At 37.2% G+C, this 15685-nt stretch overlaps 1 protein-coding gene across 5 annotated transcripts in view; it reads left to right on the forward strand.

Annotated features, from left to right (window-relative positions):
* tsnare1 (T-SNARE Domain Containing 1) overlaps positions 1–15685 on the forward strand; it is a 143021-nt gene that overhangs the window by 111057 nt on the left and 16279 nt on the right. For 2 of the 5 annotated variants that reach the window (XM_044116729.1, XM_044116730.1), the window contains exon 11: positions 2178–3094. The exons of 1 other annotated variant lie outside the window; for it this stretch is intronic. In XM_044116729.1, the coding sequence (XP_043972664.1) occupies positions 2178–2279 (102 nt within the window). In that variant the 3' untranslated portion in view covers positions 2280–3094. Of the gene's footprint in view, positions 1–728; positions 836–2177; positions 3095–15685 lie in introns of those variants that run through there. 2 more of the 5 variants (XR_006370619.1, XM_044116731.1) reach the window with 2 other exon arrangements.

Below are 15685 nucleotides of genomic sequence, written 5' to 3' on the forward strand. Positions count from 1 at the left end.
ATGAGGCACCCTGTAACTCCGAGTAATGCATTGTTTGTATAAAGCAAGCATCAGTAGGGTGAATAAGATGAACTGACTTTCAATGTGTTTAAATGTGAAAACTGGGTCCAGACAAGGGGCGTGCTGTGCCGGCGTAGGGGATAGCGCAACCCACATTTGGAGGCCTTGAGTCCTCAACGCGGCCGTCGCGGGTTTGATTCCCGGCGACATTTGCCACGTCTTCCCCCATCTCCCTCCCCCTTTCATGTCAGCCTACTGTCATATAAGGGACACTAGAGCCCACAAAAAGACCCCCTGGTGGGGAGGAAAAAAAAAAAAAAGAAACTGGGTCCAGACAAAGGTGTAACTGGCTGATGAGAGCATGAAATCACCCAATGACATTAATACAGTGGCCTTCAAAGTAAAAGCTATTTCACTGGCTTTCTTAAACAAAGTTTTCACTTTTACTGCAAATGCCACTCATAGGTTATCAGTGAGCTCAAGAGACCCATGGGCCATAAACTGCCCCATCTGTTCTAAGGGTTAAACTGCTCTGAGAAACTGTAAGGTAAAACAGGATCTAATTTAGGACTCCATGTAGGATTAAAGATGAGTCATGTTCAACTGAGTCTTAAAAAGTCACAACATGGGAATCATGTCTGTTGCTTAGTGAATCATACTGGTTGTTCATTAGACTGCCAGTCTCGTGTAGAAAAGCATCAACCAGTGGCATATGCATCCTGTCCTAGACACTAGATGGAAGTTGGACCTTTGCTGCACTCCATTCACTTTGACCATCAGAACTCGGACCTGGAAGTGATGTTTCCAACACCTGTTCCCAGTGGAACGTCAGAAGGTCAGTGGGAGTGGCCTCAGTTGACCTCAGAGACCTGAACTGTTAGCAGTATTAGCTACTAGCAATGCAGTTCTCTGAATGCATGCATTCAAAAAAACAAACAAAAATATTTGGTCTTTGATATTGGTGAGTTATGTGTGACCAATTACACAGAGGTAGAAATGATCATAACTATAAACGGTTTATTAGCATGCAGCAGCATTGTAGAGTTTTGATATCACAATATGTGGAAAACCTCACAGTTTCTTATGTTTCATTTTAGAAGGTATTCAATTTCATTTTCTCAAAAGTTGGAGGTGGAAAAAACATTCCAACCACATTGAGAATGTGCTAACTAGGTGCTAACTAGAATTAGCACCACAACACCAAGTACACCAATGTATTCATGTCAATCTCATAACTCAAAAACATTTCACATCATTATCTGCATTACTGGTTTAATGAAATGCAAATAATGAAATGTGCTAAGAAATAGTTTAAAGCTGTAAGTTTTCCTGCAACCTTATTGAGTAAAAAAGTCTGAATTCTGACTTCAGAGGACATTCTTATTGTTTCATTAACATGCAAATTTGAATATCAACATCCAAATTCACAGATAACTCTCCATTGGTTCCCCATTTACCTCTTTGTTCTCTTTAGTCAGCTGTTATCTACCTGGACACATGTCAGATCATTTACATTTTACATTTTTCACTGAACATTACCTGAGAATGTTTGGAAAATTGCTCTGACCTCCAGCTACTTTTGCAGAAGCATTTTGTCATTTAGTTTATCAATATTTTATTGTGAACATTTTAGTTTTACATTTAAGTGCTGTTATTAAATATACTTACTGCTGAAAATAACATAAAAAGTAGATGCATTTTATAAACATGTTATTTTTGCATCCATATATATTTCTTAATCAAATAGCAACTCAATCCTTAAAATTGTGTGTTGAGGGCTTTATTCAGTAATGTTTCTAGCAGGACAGTTATTAAATGTAATTCAGATAAACGTGATGCACAAAGGCCTTTCATGTCCTGGGCTGGTTTGCTGGTTGTGATTAATGAACCACTTCCATCTCAAGCACTCTGAACTCTGGCCCAGACTTAATTAAAACTCTGCCATTGACCACTAATCATAAATTACTTCCCATAACCTGTGACACTTTTAGAATTTGTACCAATTAATTTTTCACAAAAGAAATTACAGGTCTGTGGCTCTAGTGAGAGTCCTGAACCTTGTGTGTCTTTAGTAAGACTACGGAGGGTGGAGCTGCTGGTGGAGCTGCTGCTGGCGGAGCCTTTGTGATGTTTCTGGATGATTGATGCCTTCTCTCTGCTCTGGTTGTGTTTTACAGGTAGCTGCTGTAATCACGGTGTCCCAGTCGGATGCCCGACCCCTCTGCTGGTTTCCTGTAGAAAACGAACATCTTTACTCCATCATCTCCAGCTCTGCTTAAATGTGCATGTCTGCAAGCTTGAGAATGGAGGCCTTTTATAGTATAACTCAAAACTCTTGTAGTCATGACTTGTGCATTTTCAGTCTTTTCTTGAATATGAGGACCAATGGACCTTCAATCAGTTTAAAAAGTTCTTACAACCCTGGGGCAAAAACAATTGGTTCTCTAATGTTATAGCTGATGTCTTTCCTCATTAGAGAGCCTTATTATCCATGACTCGAGTGTAAATTGTCAGAACCTGTTTGCTACTTGTCAAAATTACAACTAATAATAGCAAAGATGCTAGACCTTTTTTTGTTGTTCTGTTTTGCTTTTAAATTGTTGTGTTTTATCCACTTGACGATTTTCTTTTCCTTTTGACATTTTCCCTTTATGCACCTGCATGGAGACAAGATAGGATCGTCTCCATGCAATCCTATCTTTCCCATCTTTCCGCACACCATCTACCTTCATGTCCTCTTTCACTCCCACCACTTGGTTGGATTTAAGTAATTTTAGACCCATTAGATGCATTGCACTATGTCCTGATATGTAAAACCAGAGATTTTAAAGACCATGTAAATTGTCTGTTTGATCTGTCATTTCTGTCTTCACTGTGAAGAGGTTCTGATCAGTGTGGCACTTCTTCAGTTCCTAAATGCAGTGTTTTACAGAGAATGTCTGGAATGACCAAGTAGAGTTGGACTGTCTCCATTGCTGTACACAGTTTGTTGTATTTCTTTTTGAACAGATCACTACTCAGATCTGATGAAGCTTATTCACTATTATAATGTACTGTCATGTAAGCTCTTTGAATAAAAATATATTCCACATTACAGTTGAGCTATGACCAGAAGATCCGTCTGTCTAATATTGGTGTTTTTTGAGGAGTTTTTAAGTCTGGACACAAAACATCAAAAAGTGTGTGCGTGTGTGCATATGTGTTTTACCGACAGTGCATAAGTGAATAAAATAATTTGAAAAAACATATATGACCCAACATAAATAAGGTGGTTCTTTGAAAACTGTCAAAAAATGATTGACTTATTTTACATTTATATTCTTTCTGGCTCTATTGCTGCGTTGTTGTAATGGCTGATTTATTTATTTGTTCAAGTCATGGTAGAATTTCTGTTATTCAGGCTTTGACTTTTAGACAAAACCTTGTAAGCAATGAAATCAACAGTTGCTGTTGAACTGAATCCTATGATCCATGTTTGATAACCATTTCAGATGAACACCTCTGAACATTAAACATGGGAATTTTGATGCAAAGGGTTGGACACCACTGTGTTAGGTGGGATCTAATGTCCAACAAGTCAGCTATGAGCAGGTTGGAGGAAAGGTAGCAGTTAATGGGGATTTTTGTCCCACAGAGAATAAGAAAGCTCAAGTTTGGTCTCATTTCAGCAGAGCACCTTTGTTCACATGCTTGTTGGGTTGCCTATGGCAACTAAAATAATTTTCCTTTCACTTCATAACCATGTACCACTTTACATTAGCTTGTCAGATGAAATCCTCAGAAAGAATTTAAAGCTTCTGAAGGTAGAAATATTCCAGGGATATTAATATTATTTCATCCTAAGGTAGTTAACAAATATTATGAATGGTAGTGTGTTTTAACCTTCCCTGGCCTGAATAATCACTAAAAATACCGAACACATTACAGTTTACTTTCTGAATCATCCGGCTCTTAAATCAAATATAGAATGATCACTAATACACAGTCCTACATTTAATATGACTTTCATTTTGACAGTCCCACAATATGATTTTATTCATCCAACCTCTCAAGCCTGAAGATTTGAGCCAGGAGCAACAAAGACCTTGAAATTCCAGACATAATAACCTAAAGTCACTCCATGTTCCAGGTTAATCAACATCAGACAGAAACATTTCTTCATGTCTTCATTGTCTTCACTTTTTCAGCAGGGGGTCTAATTCAGAGATTGTAATAGGCTTAATTTGATCTCTAAGAGGAATGATTATGCTATTAGTTCCTCCAGGCTCTATGTTTTCTCCTCAGCAGAGATAAGTGTAATGCCACACTGTGCTGCAGGTTTAAATCGCACATACATCATCTTCTCTTAGCTTCTGTCAGCAGTGCTAAAATATTTCAGCTTTATTTTAATCTCAGATTTGTCAATCATTAATTTCTTTCACATTTCCCAAACTCTGCATTTATTAAACCCCTAAGCTGTTGCATTTTTCAGGTTTTGTTTGCTGTGATGTTTTCCAGCTGCAGAATTGCTTTTTTCTAATACAGATAAAGTTAAGCCACTTTTATTTTCTACTACAGGGCAGATCCTTCCCTCTTCATCACAACCCATACCAACAATGTACTGTATTTTAAATATTGATGGGAAACAATGGTATTCACAACTATTTGATATCTCTCATAATTTCCAGGCTAAAAATGATACATTTCCTGTTGTATCACATAGCATCACATTAGCCCACTGAACAATACTAACAATTCATTTGTTGTCAGTATTGCTCTGACTTGTTTTTGTGTTTCAGATAAAACGCTGCTATGCAATCAGACACACACAAGAAAGTAAAAAACAATAATACTAATAATTTTAGCATCAAATGCTATGTCATATTCCCTGCTTAGCAACAGGAACTGTTTCAGTATGACTCATGTTCTAAGCTGTCCAGGCTGAATCACCACACTGCAGTCAGGTGCTCAGGTTGTGAAATAACCAGACAATGTGCATGTTTGATCCTAATCACACTAATCAGTCACTCATCATTTGGCACTCTCTCTTGGCAAGATTCAAAATATGTGGATTTCACTTGATATGTTTGTTATCTTGAGATGAGTATAACATTGAGACATGATTTAGTACACAAAGTAAAATTATGAAACAGTTTGAGTGGTCAAGGTGCCTGGTTAAAGCAGTCCAATTACCGCTGAGCTCTGAATGCCTTTTAAAGTTCTCTCATTTCATGTATCATAAAGTTCTTATGAAGTTAAAGTGGGGCAGAAGAGAGAATCCATTTCATTTAAAAGCAGTGAACAACATCTGTAAAACAGAACAGCAGTCAGTGTGATGTAAAGACTGAAGCTCTCAGGACCCGGAGACACAAAACAAATGAAATAACCACAAGTTGAACATATTTTCTGTTATCCAACATGGTTTCATTCAGTGGCGGAACATAAATTTCTCATTAATGCAGAAGGTCATTCACCCATTCACACACACGCACAACCTCACACAAACATGTAGCCTCAGTTGCCCTGGTGCAGCTCGATCATAGTGAAGTTGGTGAGGCCACCAGGCCTCTGACCACTACTGGTGACTTGAACAGTATGTTTACTGATATGATACACATGCTTTCATTTGTCATCTCCTTCCAGTTTTTACTTTTAAAGGACACATTCAGGCCAGGCCTAAAACTTTTCCTTCTGATTTATATTATCCTGAGTGATCTCTGCAATATGCTGGAGGACTCTACTCACTCTCCTATTTTCACTTACTACTTTCTGATTTGCATTGTACAGTGTTTATGCAACTTTTAACTTTCTAGTCTTTTTTTCTGGTGTTAAAACTTCACACATCTGATAAGAGGGAGTCTGTTTCTCCTCAGTGTGTGGTGTGCCTTTGGACCCCCTGATTCAGCTGGAGAGTGTAACTGGACTCAACAATGACTAAATTTTTCTCCTACTCAATTAACCACAGCAATTCAATCTTGTTTAGGAAAGATACAGGATGGCTGCATTACATTATAGATGCTGAACTCTGGGCTGCTTGAAGACTTCCAAATTTGCCCGTCCAAATTCCAGATAATTTTATTCCAATTGGGAAATGGGAATAAAAGAGAATAAAATTAATCTTTCAAGTACACATAGAGTACAACATGGGCACACCAGTTAACTAGAATGCCTTGTGTTCCTTGTGATCTTGTGTCCCTAAGGAGAGGATTGTCTGTTTCACTGATGGAACTCTGACATCCTTCACTGATGGAGCTCTGACGTCCACACAGGCAAAAGACAGAAGATGATAAGATAAATGAATGGTTGTATGCATACATCAGAACCTTATTACAAATCTGCTCATTTCTGGTTCATTACCTCACCAGGGACACTGGGGTGCAATGTGAAGAAAAAATTGATTCCATCTTGCAACCTTCAGACTATAAGTCAAGAACTTATCTTTGAAAGTGAAATTTTTCACTCTAAATGACATTATATATATCCATCACTTCGAGCGAGAGGTGGGAGACACCATGGACAGGTCTCCAGTACATCGCAGGGCAACACAGAGACAGACAGGACCAAAAAAATCCATGTACGCATACATTCACACCTAAGGAGAATTTAGAGGTACCACGTAACCTGACAGTCATGTTTTTTGGACTGAGAGATGAAACCGGAGTACCCGGAGAGAACCCACACATGCACAGGGAGAACATACAATTAGCATTACATTATCGCACTGAATAGTTTCATCTATTCTGTCCTCCTTGAACAACCAGATGAACCTATTTTTTTCATATAATGGCACTCAAGGCTGCTTCCTGACAGAATTTTTGCCTCAGTGCTTATGACATTAAAGACTCAGTAGCCTTGTAGCAACAGACCCTTGACAAAGTATTTTGGAACACAAACCCAATCTTAAAGCACAAATAAACTATTTGAAATATTTAGAAATAATGACTTATGGCATTGAAAACAATGCTTCAACCTTTAAAAGGAAAAGACTAATTCTGGTCTTAATAGAAACTAGTAGATGGGTTCACTTTCTTCATAAGGACTGTGGAAATCTTACTTGCATAAGTTCTGTAGATAAAGTGGTTGTATTTTAATTGGTTGAATGTTCTCATGAGTCAAGATTTCTCTTTTTGGTTATATTTCATTCCGTTCCCCTTTAAAAGGGCAAGTGCACATCATGGTGTCTGGGGTGAACAGGGCAAATTGGAATCACATTGGCAAAACTGCTGCTAATTTCTCACTTGCCTTTCCATATTTAAACCAGCATTCAAGTAGGGGTTTAAATAGCTGCAGTAGTACATCATTAGCTCCTCTCCAGGCTCCGGATGCAGAGCTGTGGGGGAAGGAGATAAATCAACATTTTATTGCTCCTATGGGCTCTGTGGATCAGACTGAACTCTGCAGTGAGACATTAAAGCCTCCTTAATAGGCCACACAGCTAAAACCGAGACTGGGTTTGACAATTTAGTGGTTCTTCGTCTGTCTCCAGGGAATAATACCAGCACTAGCTCTGTCGTCAAAACAATAAAGTGAAGGTCCACTCTAAGAAGGTACATGGTTCAGAATAAAACCACTAAAACCTACACAAAACAAATGAGTGATGTTTGTATGTACAGTTCTGTACATATCATATCAGTCTTAGGGCAGAGAAACTGAACTTGCTGAATGAAGGTGTTTCTGGCAGATTCTGGTTAAGATCTAAATTTGACAACAATTTGCTATGTTCTTTCAAAGCTACAAAGAAATAATCTAGAATGGCTAAAATATTCTTAAGCCTAGTGGGAAATGTGATTCATGAAACCAGCCATACGTTTTTGACCACAATCCCTTGAGGTCAGTTTGACACAAAAACAAGTTATAACTTATGATTAAAACTAGTTTTGGTTCTGGTTTCTTTAGTTCAGCTTTAGCTAAACTGCCAGGTCTGTAGAATGTAGAAATAATTTAAAAGGAACCTGTCTGACAGCAGGAAGTAGGCTGTCAGAGAGCGTGACACATTGTAAACCATAAATGCCCATTGTTGCAAATTCAACACAAGTTTAGTATTGGAAGTACTCTGCTATTATCTACCTATACATAATGTTGTTTTTGTTAAGACAGTTGTGTAAATTATTATAGTTCCTGTTCTGTTTAAACAGAACAGGAACAGTGCAAAACAGTGCTTTATGTGTTTAATTCTTGGTTTCAACATCTCTTAGATCAGGGGTCACCAACGCAGTGCCCACGGGCACTCTGTTGCCCGAGGGGACCTTGTCTGTCACCCGCAAAGCAAGTTCTAAAAATAGCCATTGTCATTAGGGAGCACTGCCAAAAATTCTTTAATTTAATCTTTTTACATTGAAATAATAACATATTTAGAGTTTGAAATAAGGAAATAATAGACTTTTAAAATAAATTGCTTTATGTATAAAACTCTTTCCTACGGCTAAAGTTCTGAACTGTGCACAGACTCGTGCAGGATTTTATCGGAGGGCAACAGCGCCTGCAGTTGTACAGCTGTGTGTACAAGATATTGTACACACACCTGTGTGTACAATATCATTTAACACAAAATATATTTTTTCTCCACAATTTTGCTAATAGTAAAGAGGGTTATATAATAAAACAATAACTTTTCATTTCTTTGTTTTTATTTAAAGGAAAATTTCAAGGTACTCAGTGCATAGGCGTGAGCAGCTACAGGTGTTACGGCACCAATTCATACTCTCAGTCACTTGTGGGCAAATTAGAATCACACAGAAGAGCTCCAAAAGGGAATCAAACTTAAAACTCTGTGAACTAAGAATGTCTGATCACATAATAGCAATTAACCATAGCTTTCCTTACTGATAATTATTGTGAGTAGTCCATAATATTAATATGATCAGGTAGCATGCAATCATATATACATAAATGTATTATTTTTATAAAGGCTGAGCCAAGAAAATTTATGCCTGTATCAAACAAGTAGCCTTTCAGGTTACACCATGAAGTAGCTCCCAGTCTCAGAAAGGTTGGTGACCCCTGTCTTAGATGTTCCTGTCTTCTTGTTTGTTATTTTCTGGGTAATGATACTCTGCAGCCGTCTAATTTTACCTGTAGGATTTTTAAAGTGTTTTATTGACATTCAGGCTCATGACCTCCTCCGTCAGTGTGTCCTCAGTTGGATGTAGACTTTGCCATAGTGGGAGATGAGAAGTTCAGGTCAGTGTATTTACACATTGCTCACTTTTTTGGCTTTGGAGTTTTCTGTCTGGATTTTTGCCTCACAGTAGAATGACTTCGTAATTCACTGATCTACTTAATATTTATCAGTAAAACTTAATCACATGTAGCCTGTCAGAAGTTTGATTTGAAGCATCTAGATCAGTAGAGAATTCCTGGCTTCATATTTTGTAAAATCTTTGATTTGCCACCTTTCAAAGGCAATATTCTTGTCTTTGATAAATCACCCTCTACATCAAGTTGTCATCATTTCATGCAAATATCTTTGGTGCCAAAGATAATTTGAAATACTTGTATTTTTTTTAAAGAACATTTTTACATCTGTTGTGTTATGTTCTTTTTATCATGTTTTGTTAGCTTAACTTCAAAATTTAATAGACCTAGAAATTAAATTTCACTGGACTAAATTTAAAACATGACTTTTTGGAGCAAGTGGACAGTCAAAAATGATGTGTGCAGATGTGAGCTCCAGAGGAAACACTAGGTTCTCTTTCAATTTAATGTAATTCAAATGAATGTCCTGTTATGCTGGCCTTTTTTCTATATTTTTTTAAATAATTGGTCTCTGACTTAACCAGGAAACTTAACTCCAGATGTTACTTCTCCACTGTCAGATTATTTTCAGTTGTATCCCCAGGACGTCATGCTGGTGCAGTTATTTTATGGAATTGTCTTACAGTTTATTTTATGTACAATTTACATAAAAAATGTAATTGCAATGTATTAATTTTAATGATGTATCAGAGTAAGGCTTAATATGCTTATCCCTTTACTAACTAAATTTATTTAAAGGCATCTCTCAATTTCTTTGCTATACTAAATCTGTGTTGAAGTTTATCTTCAGCAGTCAACAGACAAGGGAGCTGAGGTATGGCCAGGATTTGAACCCATAAATTTCTTGTTGCTAATCAATAAGGACTCACATTTATTAATGAGTGGAAGCCCATCTAAACCAACTTGTAATTGCCCAAATTACTGCTTCTATTACTACAATAAACATCATTTGTTGATATTAATATCAATTTCAATTTGTTGGACAGGTTCTAAAGAAGGGATATCTTGATTGTGGTAATCAGGTCTGGATGGAGCATTCCAAGAAATGTGATCAAAGTTAATTAATATTCTATGAATGATATACAAATGTGTTTGATAATTTGAGACATTAAACTAAAGCAACAAAGGCAAAAAGGGAAGAAATCTGTAAGGGTGCAAATGCTTTTACACACCTTTGTATTTTGTTTGCAGGGTTTGTGGTAAACGTTGTTGCTACACTTTCTCATATTGGATTCTGCTTTATTTATCCTCTCTTGTAGACTATAGTTGCAAACCTCAAATGACCACAAAACCAGTGTGGTATATTGTATACCACAAATGTCCATTGTAGCAAATTCAACAGTTTGAAGCACAAGTTTTACTCTGCTTTCATGTAGTACAGTTATGACTAAAAGAGGTGATAAACATACTAAATATCCACCTTTAAATCAGTTTATGTCATATCATTAAATTAACTGTCTCCACTTCATGTACCCCAACTCTAGTCCAATGTCTGGTGGAGAAAGGCACCAGTTCCCCTCCTCTAGCCCTGCATGTCTAGACAGTGAATGGATGGACAGAACAGATAATGTAGGGCTTACAACCCTCGTACTGACAACCACCTACAAAGTGTGTAGCTTCTTTTTAGTGTACAGGAATGTTATATGACCAATTTATGCCCCAGGCATTTCATCAAGGCCTTTGAAAAATCACAACAAAATGGAAAAAAAATAGCTTCAACATATACACTAGCAAAGAACACTTCAAGTTGAAAAGAGATAAAGCCTTTTGCAATGAATGTGAAAGTATTTTAGGTGCTACCTTCATAAATCTATCTGACACATCAAACCAACACTAGAAAGTGTCATGAAGGCAAAGCACAACTGAAGCAAAGAAAGTATTACAGCTGTATAAGAGCTGTCTACATTTCCAAACATATGATGGATTGCCACTTAATTCAGCCATATCATTGCATATCGATCTGCTTTACAAATCAGTGTGATGTCCTTCCAGAGGAACTGCTGGCAAGACAAAGCTGTTCAGATAGTTGGTGACAGCACATTAAAGGTCTATGTGGTTCAGCGGTCAGCAGTAATGGGCTCTGCAGGTCTTTTCTACTATCAGGTTTTTCCTCACAAGCCCACATCATTACCACAGAACTCCTAGCTACTAAGTGCTGGGGTCAGGCTTTTAAAGGAAATGGAATTGGTTCCAAACAAAGATATTACTGTTACTCAACATCAAAGACAGGGTGCTCTGGTTTCTTGCCATACTCGCGGGCTTCTGCTTCCACTAAGGAGCAATTGCCCCAGTGTGTAAGTCCCTCATTTGGAATGATTTTCATGCAGCTGGTAGTTTGACAGGAGTTCTTTCAGACACACCTCCTATTCAGCTGCTACTAGCACCGAGTTCACTCATTTTTAACAGTTCTAAATGTGTGGTTTTAGAAAATAAGTAGATTAACAAAAGAAGAGATTACGCATCCTTCATTCAAACATCTCCACTGAATCTCTTTTCAAGAATTCAAGATACAGGTTTCTTAATGCAAACCTATCTAATAACCACATAACACTGATTTATTTTCTGGTTTATTTCAAAAGTGATCACATGTAGCTTTAGTTTTTTTTGTTTGTTTGTTTTTATGGTGTCTACAGAGTTCCTCTGCCTCTAAAATGACTTTTTGAGCTTTTTCAGCCATTCTCAGTTTGTCCTGTTGGGTCGCATCCTCATTTTACTGCTGGTTTTGGCTTGTGAAATTGATGTATTTGCCTGAAAAAGATGTGATTATCATAGTTAAAATTATCTTTGTATGATACTAGCATTTTTGATGATTTGTTTCATTCTAGTAAAAGAGGAAAAAATCTGTCCTACACTGCTCAGTATGTTGTCCATAGGGTGTTTCTATCAATTTTATTCCAAGCTTCCACTATTGAGTGGTTATAGCCAGTTAGTCCTAATTAAGCTGATTTGCTATTTTCAAAGGAATTTGGAAACAAGATTACTACTTTTAGTTTACAATTCTTTGGTTAATGCATGAGACTCTCTTAGGTTAAAACATCATTGCAGTTTGGCCAGCTTTCATTCAGTAAAATAAGATAAAACATATAATTTACATATCATATGTTCACAGAAAAGCCTCATTTGCAGCCAGTGAGTATGGTTAAAGTTAAGATTTATTGTAAAAAAATTATTGCTAAATTCTCTTGAAAAAGCCAGTGGATAAAAAACGTGGTTAACAAAGTGACCTAGGTGGACAGAGAGCAAGAAATTTCTATTTCTGATGTACGTTGACAAATGTGTAGCAAGAATAAGAAAAGATAACAGCTAACAAACTTTGGAGAGTAGTAACTGAAAATAACCCACAGGAGGACAGTAGTGAGTTGAACTGCCGATACTGACTGTAAACAACAGAACTACTGAAACTGTAGGTCAGCCATGAATGAAATTAAACAAGATGAAATGCTTCTGTGAAAGTATTTTTTTATCTTTTGTTCACTGTAAAAATTATTATTAGCAATTTCCTTTTTCTGGGGCATCAGTCCTGCATCGTGTATCTATGTCTTATTTGTGTTCATAAACTGACAACCAGCTAACAGCACGCTGGACAGCCTCATGGCCACACTGCTCTCCAGCTCTTCAGTATTCCAGGACTGGACTCACATGACCTTCAACCTTCAATCTGTTAGTTAGAAACCAAATTTCTTATTTGTCCACGCAGTCTTGGATAATAAATCTGATTCTAAATCTAATTCTGAAATATCAGACATCATGGGATGTTGATGAATCAAATCAGATAGGAAAACTGATTATCTTTATGTCTTGAAGACACAAAAATCTGGATGGCAAACATAAGTTTTTATATTTGGACCAGAGAATCAGAAAAAGGCTATATTATAAGTAATTCTCCTCTGGGAGGCTTCCAGGAAAAATTGTGATGTAAAATGGTAAACGGTTTGTACTTGTATTCTGTTTTTGTACTACATTCACCCATTGAGGCACACATTCACACAAGCTATTGGATTGTAACCAGTGACAGAGGTGAGGCTGACATGCAGTGGCTGCACCAAGCAGGAAACAACAACTGAGTGGGAATCAAATCAGCAACCCACCGATTACAGGACAAACTCCTTCCACCGCTGCCACTGTCAGAAAACATGAGATCTCTCAGATGATGGGCAGTCGGGATTTTTTTTTGTAATAGATATCAAATTCATTTCAGATGCATGACAATAACACAAGGCTATGAGTTATCAGATAAAATGTGAAAGTATGATTCAATTTATAAAACACAGCAGAAAATTGTCCTGAGAATATTTAAATCCTATGCGGTTTTTCCATTATGTAGTTCAAATCCTGGACTCCATCCTGACAGAAGGGAGGTATTATGCTATTCTTCAAAGATATGCAACAATACTCAATTTAAGCCACAGTACAAAAGGACAGAAACCCAAAAGAATCTAAAAGCTTCTTCAGAAGATCAAACAGAGCTGGCTGTCAGTGATTTGGCTCCAGACACTTGACTTAAAGTAAACAAGCCAACTGTTCCTGATATCAAAAAGAAGCTGGTTGGAACATGAACAAATCAAGCTGAGATAAAATGTTGTTACACAGGCTTTAGAGGAACAGAATCAAAACTGCTTAACTTAATACTACTCAGACTACAGTTAAGACACAGCTGACATTAAAATCAATACAATTACATCCCCTATATAGGCTAATACTAAAAGCTTCTTAACGTGCAGGATTTATTACAGTTAGTATCTGGATGGGAAATGAGAAAAGAAAACAGATTTTTGTCAGAACATGATCACACACGGAAGTGTTCGCAAAGTGGAGTGGGATCAGTGCCAGCTGGAAACAAAACTGTACCATCTGATCCAACAGCAGCCCAGCAAGACAAGAGGTGTGCTGCTGCAAATTGTTGCTTTAGACCCTATGGAATATAATACATTCACATAGATATTTCCACTAAGCTTCAGAATTTTAGGATCCATTTGCAGTGTTTTATGGATTGGAAGTCTTCTTGTTCTGTTCATTTAGAAAAGAACAGATTGGACAGATTTGTTTGTTTGTTCACCTGTTGATGCTTTTTAATGATCAAATTTGTGCGCAAAAACAACAGATTTGACATTGATTGTAATTTGCTCTTAATAGAGACATTTTAAATATGAATATATAAAACAACAAAATAAACATAAAGGTATTGTAAGTATATATCTGCAAACTATTAAAAATGAAGACAATAGGGTATCAATCTGAGCACTCTGATTGGTAATTGTCAGAGCAACAGAGGAGTAAGTAAGTAAGTAATGCTCAGCCTGAAGGTGCTTCAACCTTCAACCTGAAGGAGAAATTCTAAAGAGTTGGTGTCCAGAATGTGTGAGGTCTGCAGAGAGGTAAACTACCCTTTTCACAAATTCAGAATTCTTCCCTTAAAGAAAGCATCACAAAACGATGTCATGATAAGTTGCATTCATTGCAGGTTAATCATGTAAAACTTCAAATTTCTCAAATCTGTGAGCTCTTTACACGAGCGCATCCATTTGATCGAGTTCATGAAAAACACTGACAGTAGGAATAATGGCTGAACAAACAATGGAGCAGCCATCAAACAAGACGTCCCTCCACCAGTAAATGAAACCCCTGGCATGTCTGATCTCAGCTAAACACCAGGGGACTCATGTTATTGATTATCCCCTGAATGGTGAAGCCATTGATCACTGGTGTTTAAGAGCTCCATCTACAGGATCACTCTAACCGCTGACATATTAATAAGTGGCTCTGCGAGATCTTCCACTTCCAGTGCCACACATGACTCATCTCTCCACTGCCCCCTAAAGAGCAGAGAAATGTCAGAAAAAAAAACTAATTTGTGGACTCTTATTTAATAAGAGTGATAGGTATTTTGTTTACCTAAATACAAAGAAAGAACCACAGACAACGTTTATGAGTTTTCAACCAAGCTTCTGTAGAAGGAGAAGACACAGAAAACTGCTCCTTCGAACACTTCACCATGCGTTCTGAAACTCTGCAGTAGAACTTACCTTTTATTAACACAAAACAAAAGGAAGGGGGCTGGTGCTGATAAGATTAGGAGCCCCCAGGAACTAACACATAACAAACAAAGTTTTACGACTAAGGAATCTCTACGTAGGGGCCACAGAGTATAAACAAACACAGTTTTATGACTTAGGAAACTCTCAGAAGACCATCTTCAAAGAACATGTTTTATGGGTTAAAGAAAGGTTAGCTCTGTCTCACACACTTTAAGAAATTTCTCCTCTCTTGGGTGTTAATACCAAATGAAAACATAATTATTCTAACAAGAGACAGATAAGCAAAAATATAGAAATGTCTGTACCTTAATATTTGCATTCATCTTTGGATACAGGAGACCATTTCTGCAGATTCATTTGGCATACAGCTGAGAATATACCTTCTTTAAAACCTATTTTATGTAAATAGGTTTTAC

Source organism: Gambusia affinis, linkage group LG05, assembly GCF_019740435.1.
Source record: "Gambusia affinis linkage group LG05, SWU_Gaff_1.0, whole genome shotgun sequence".
In the NCBI taxonomy this organism is placed as follows: domain Eukaryota; kingdom Metazoa; phylum Chordata; class Actinopteri; order Cyprinodontiformes; family Poeciliidae; genus Gambusia; species Gambusia affinis.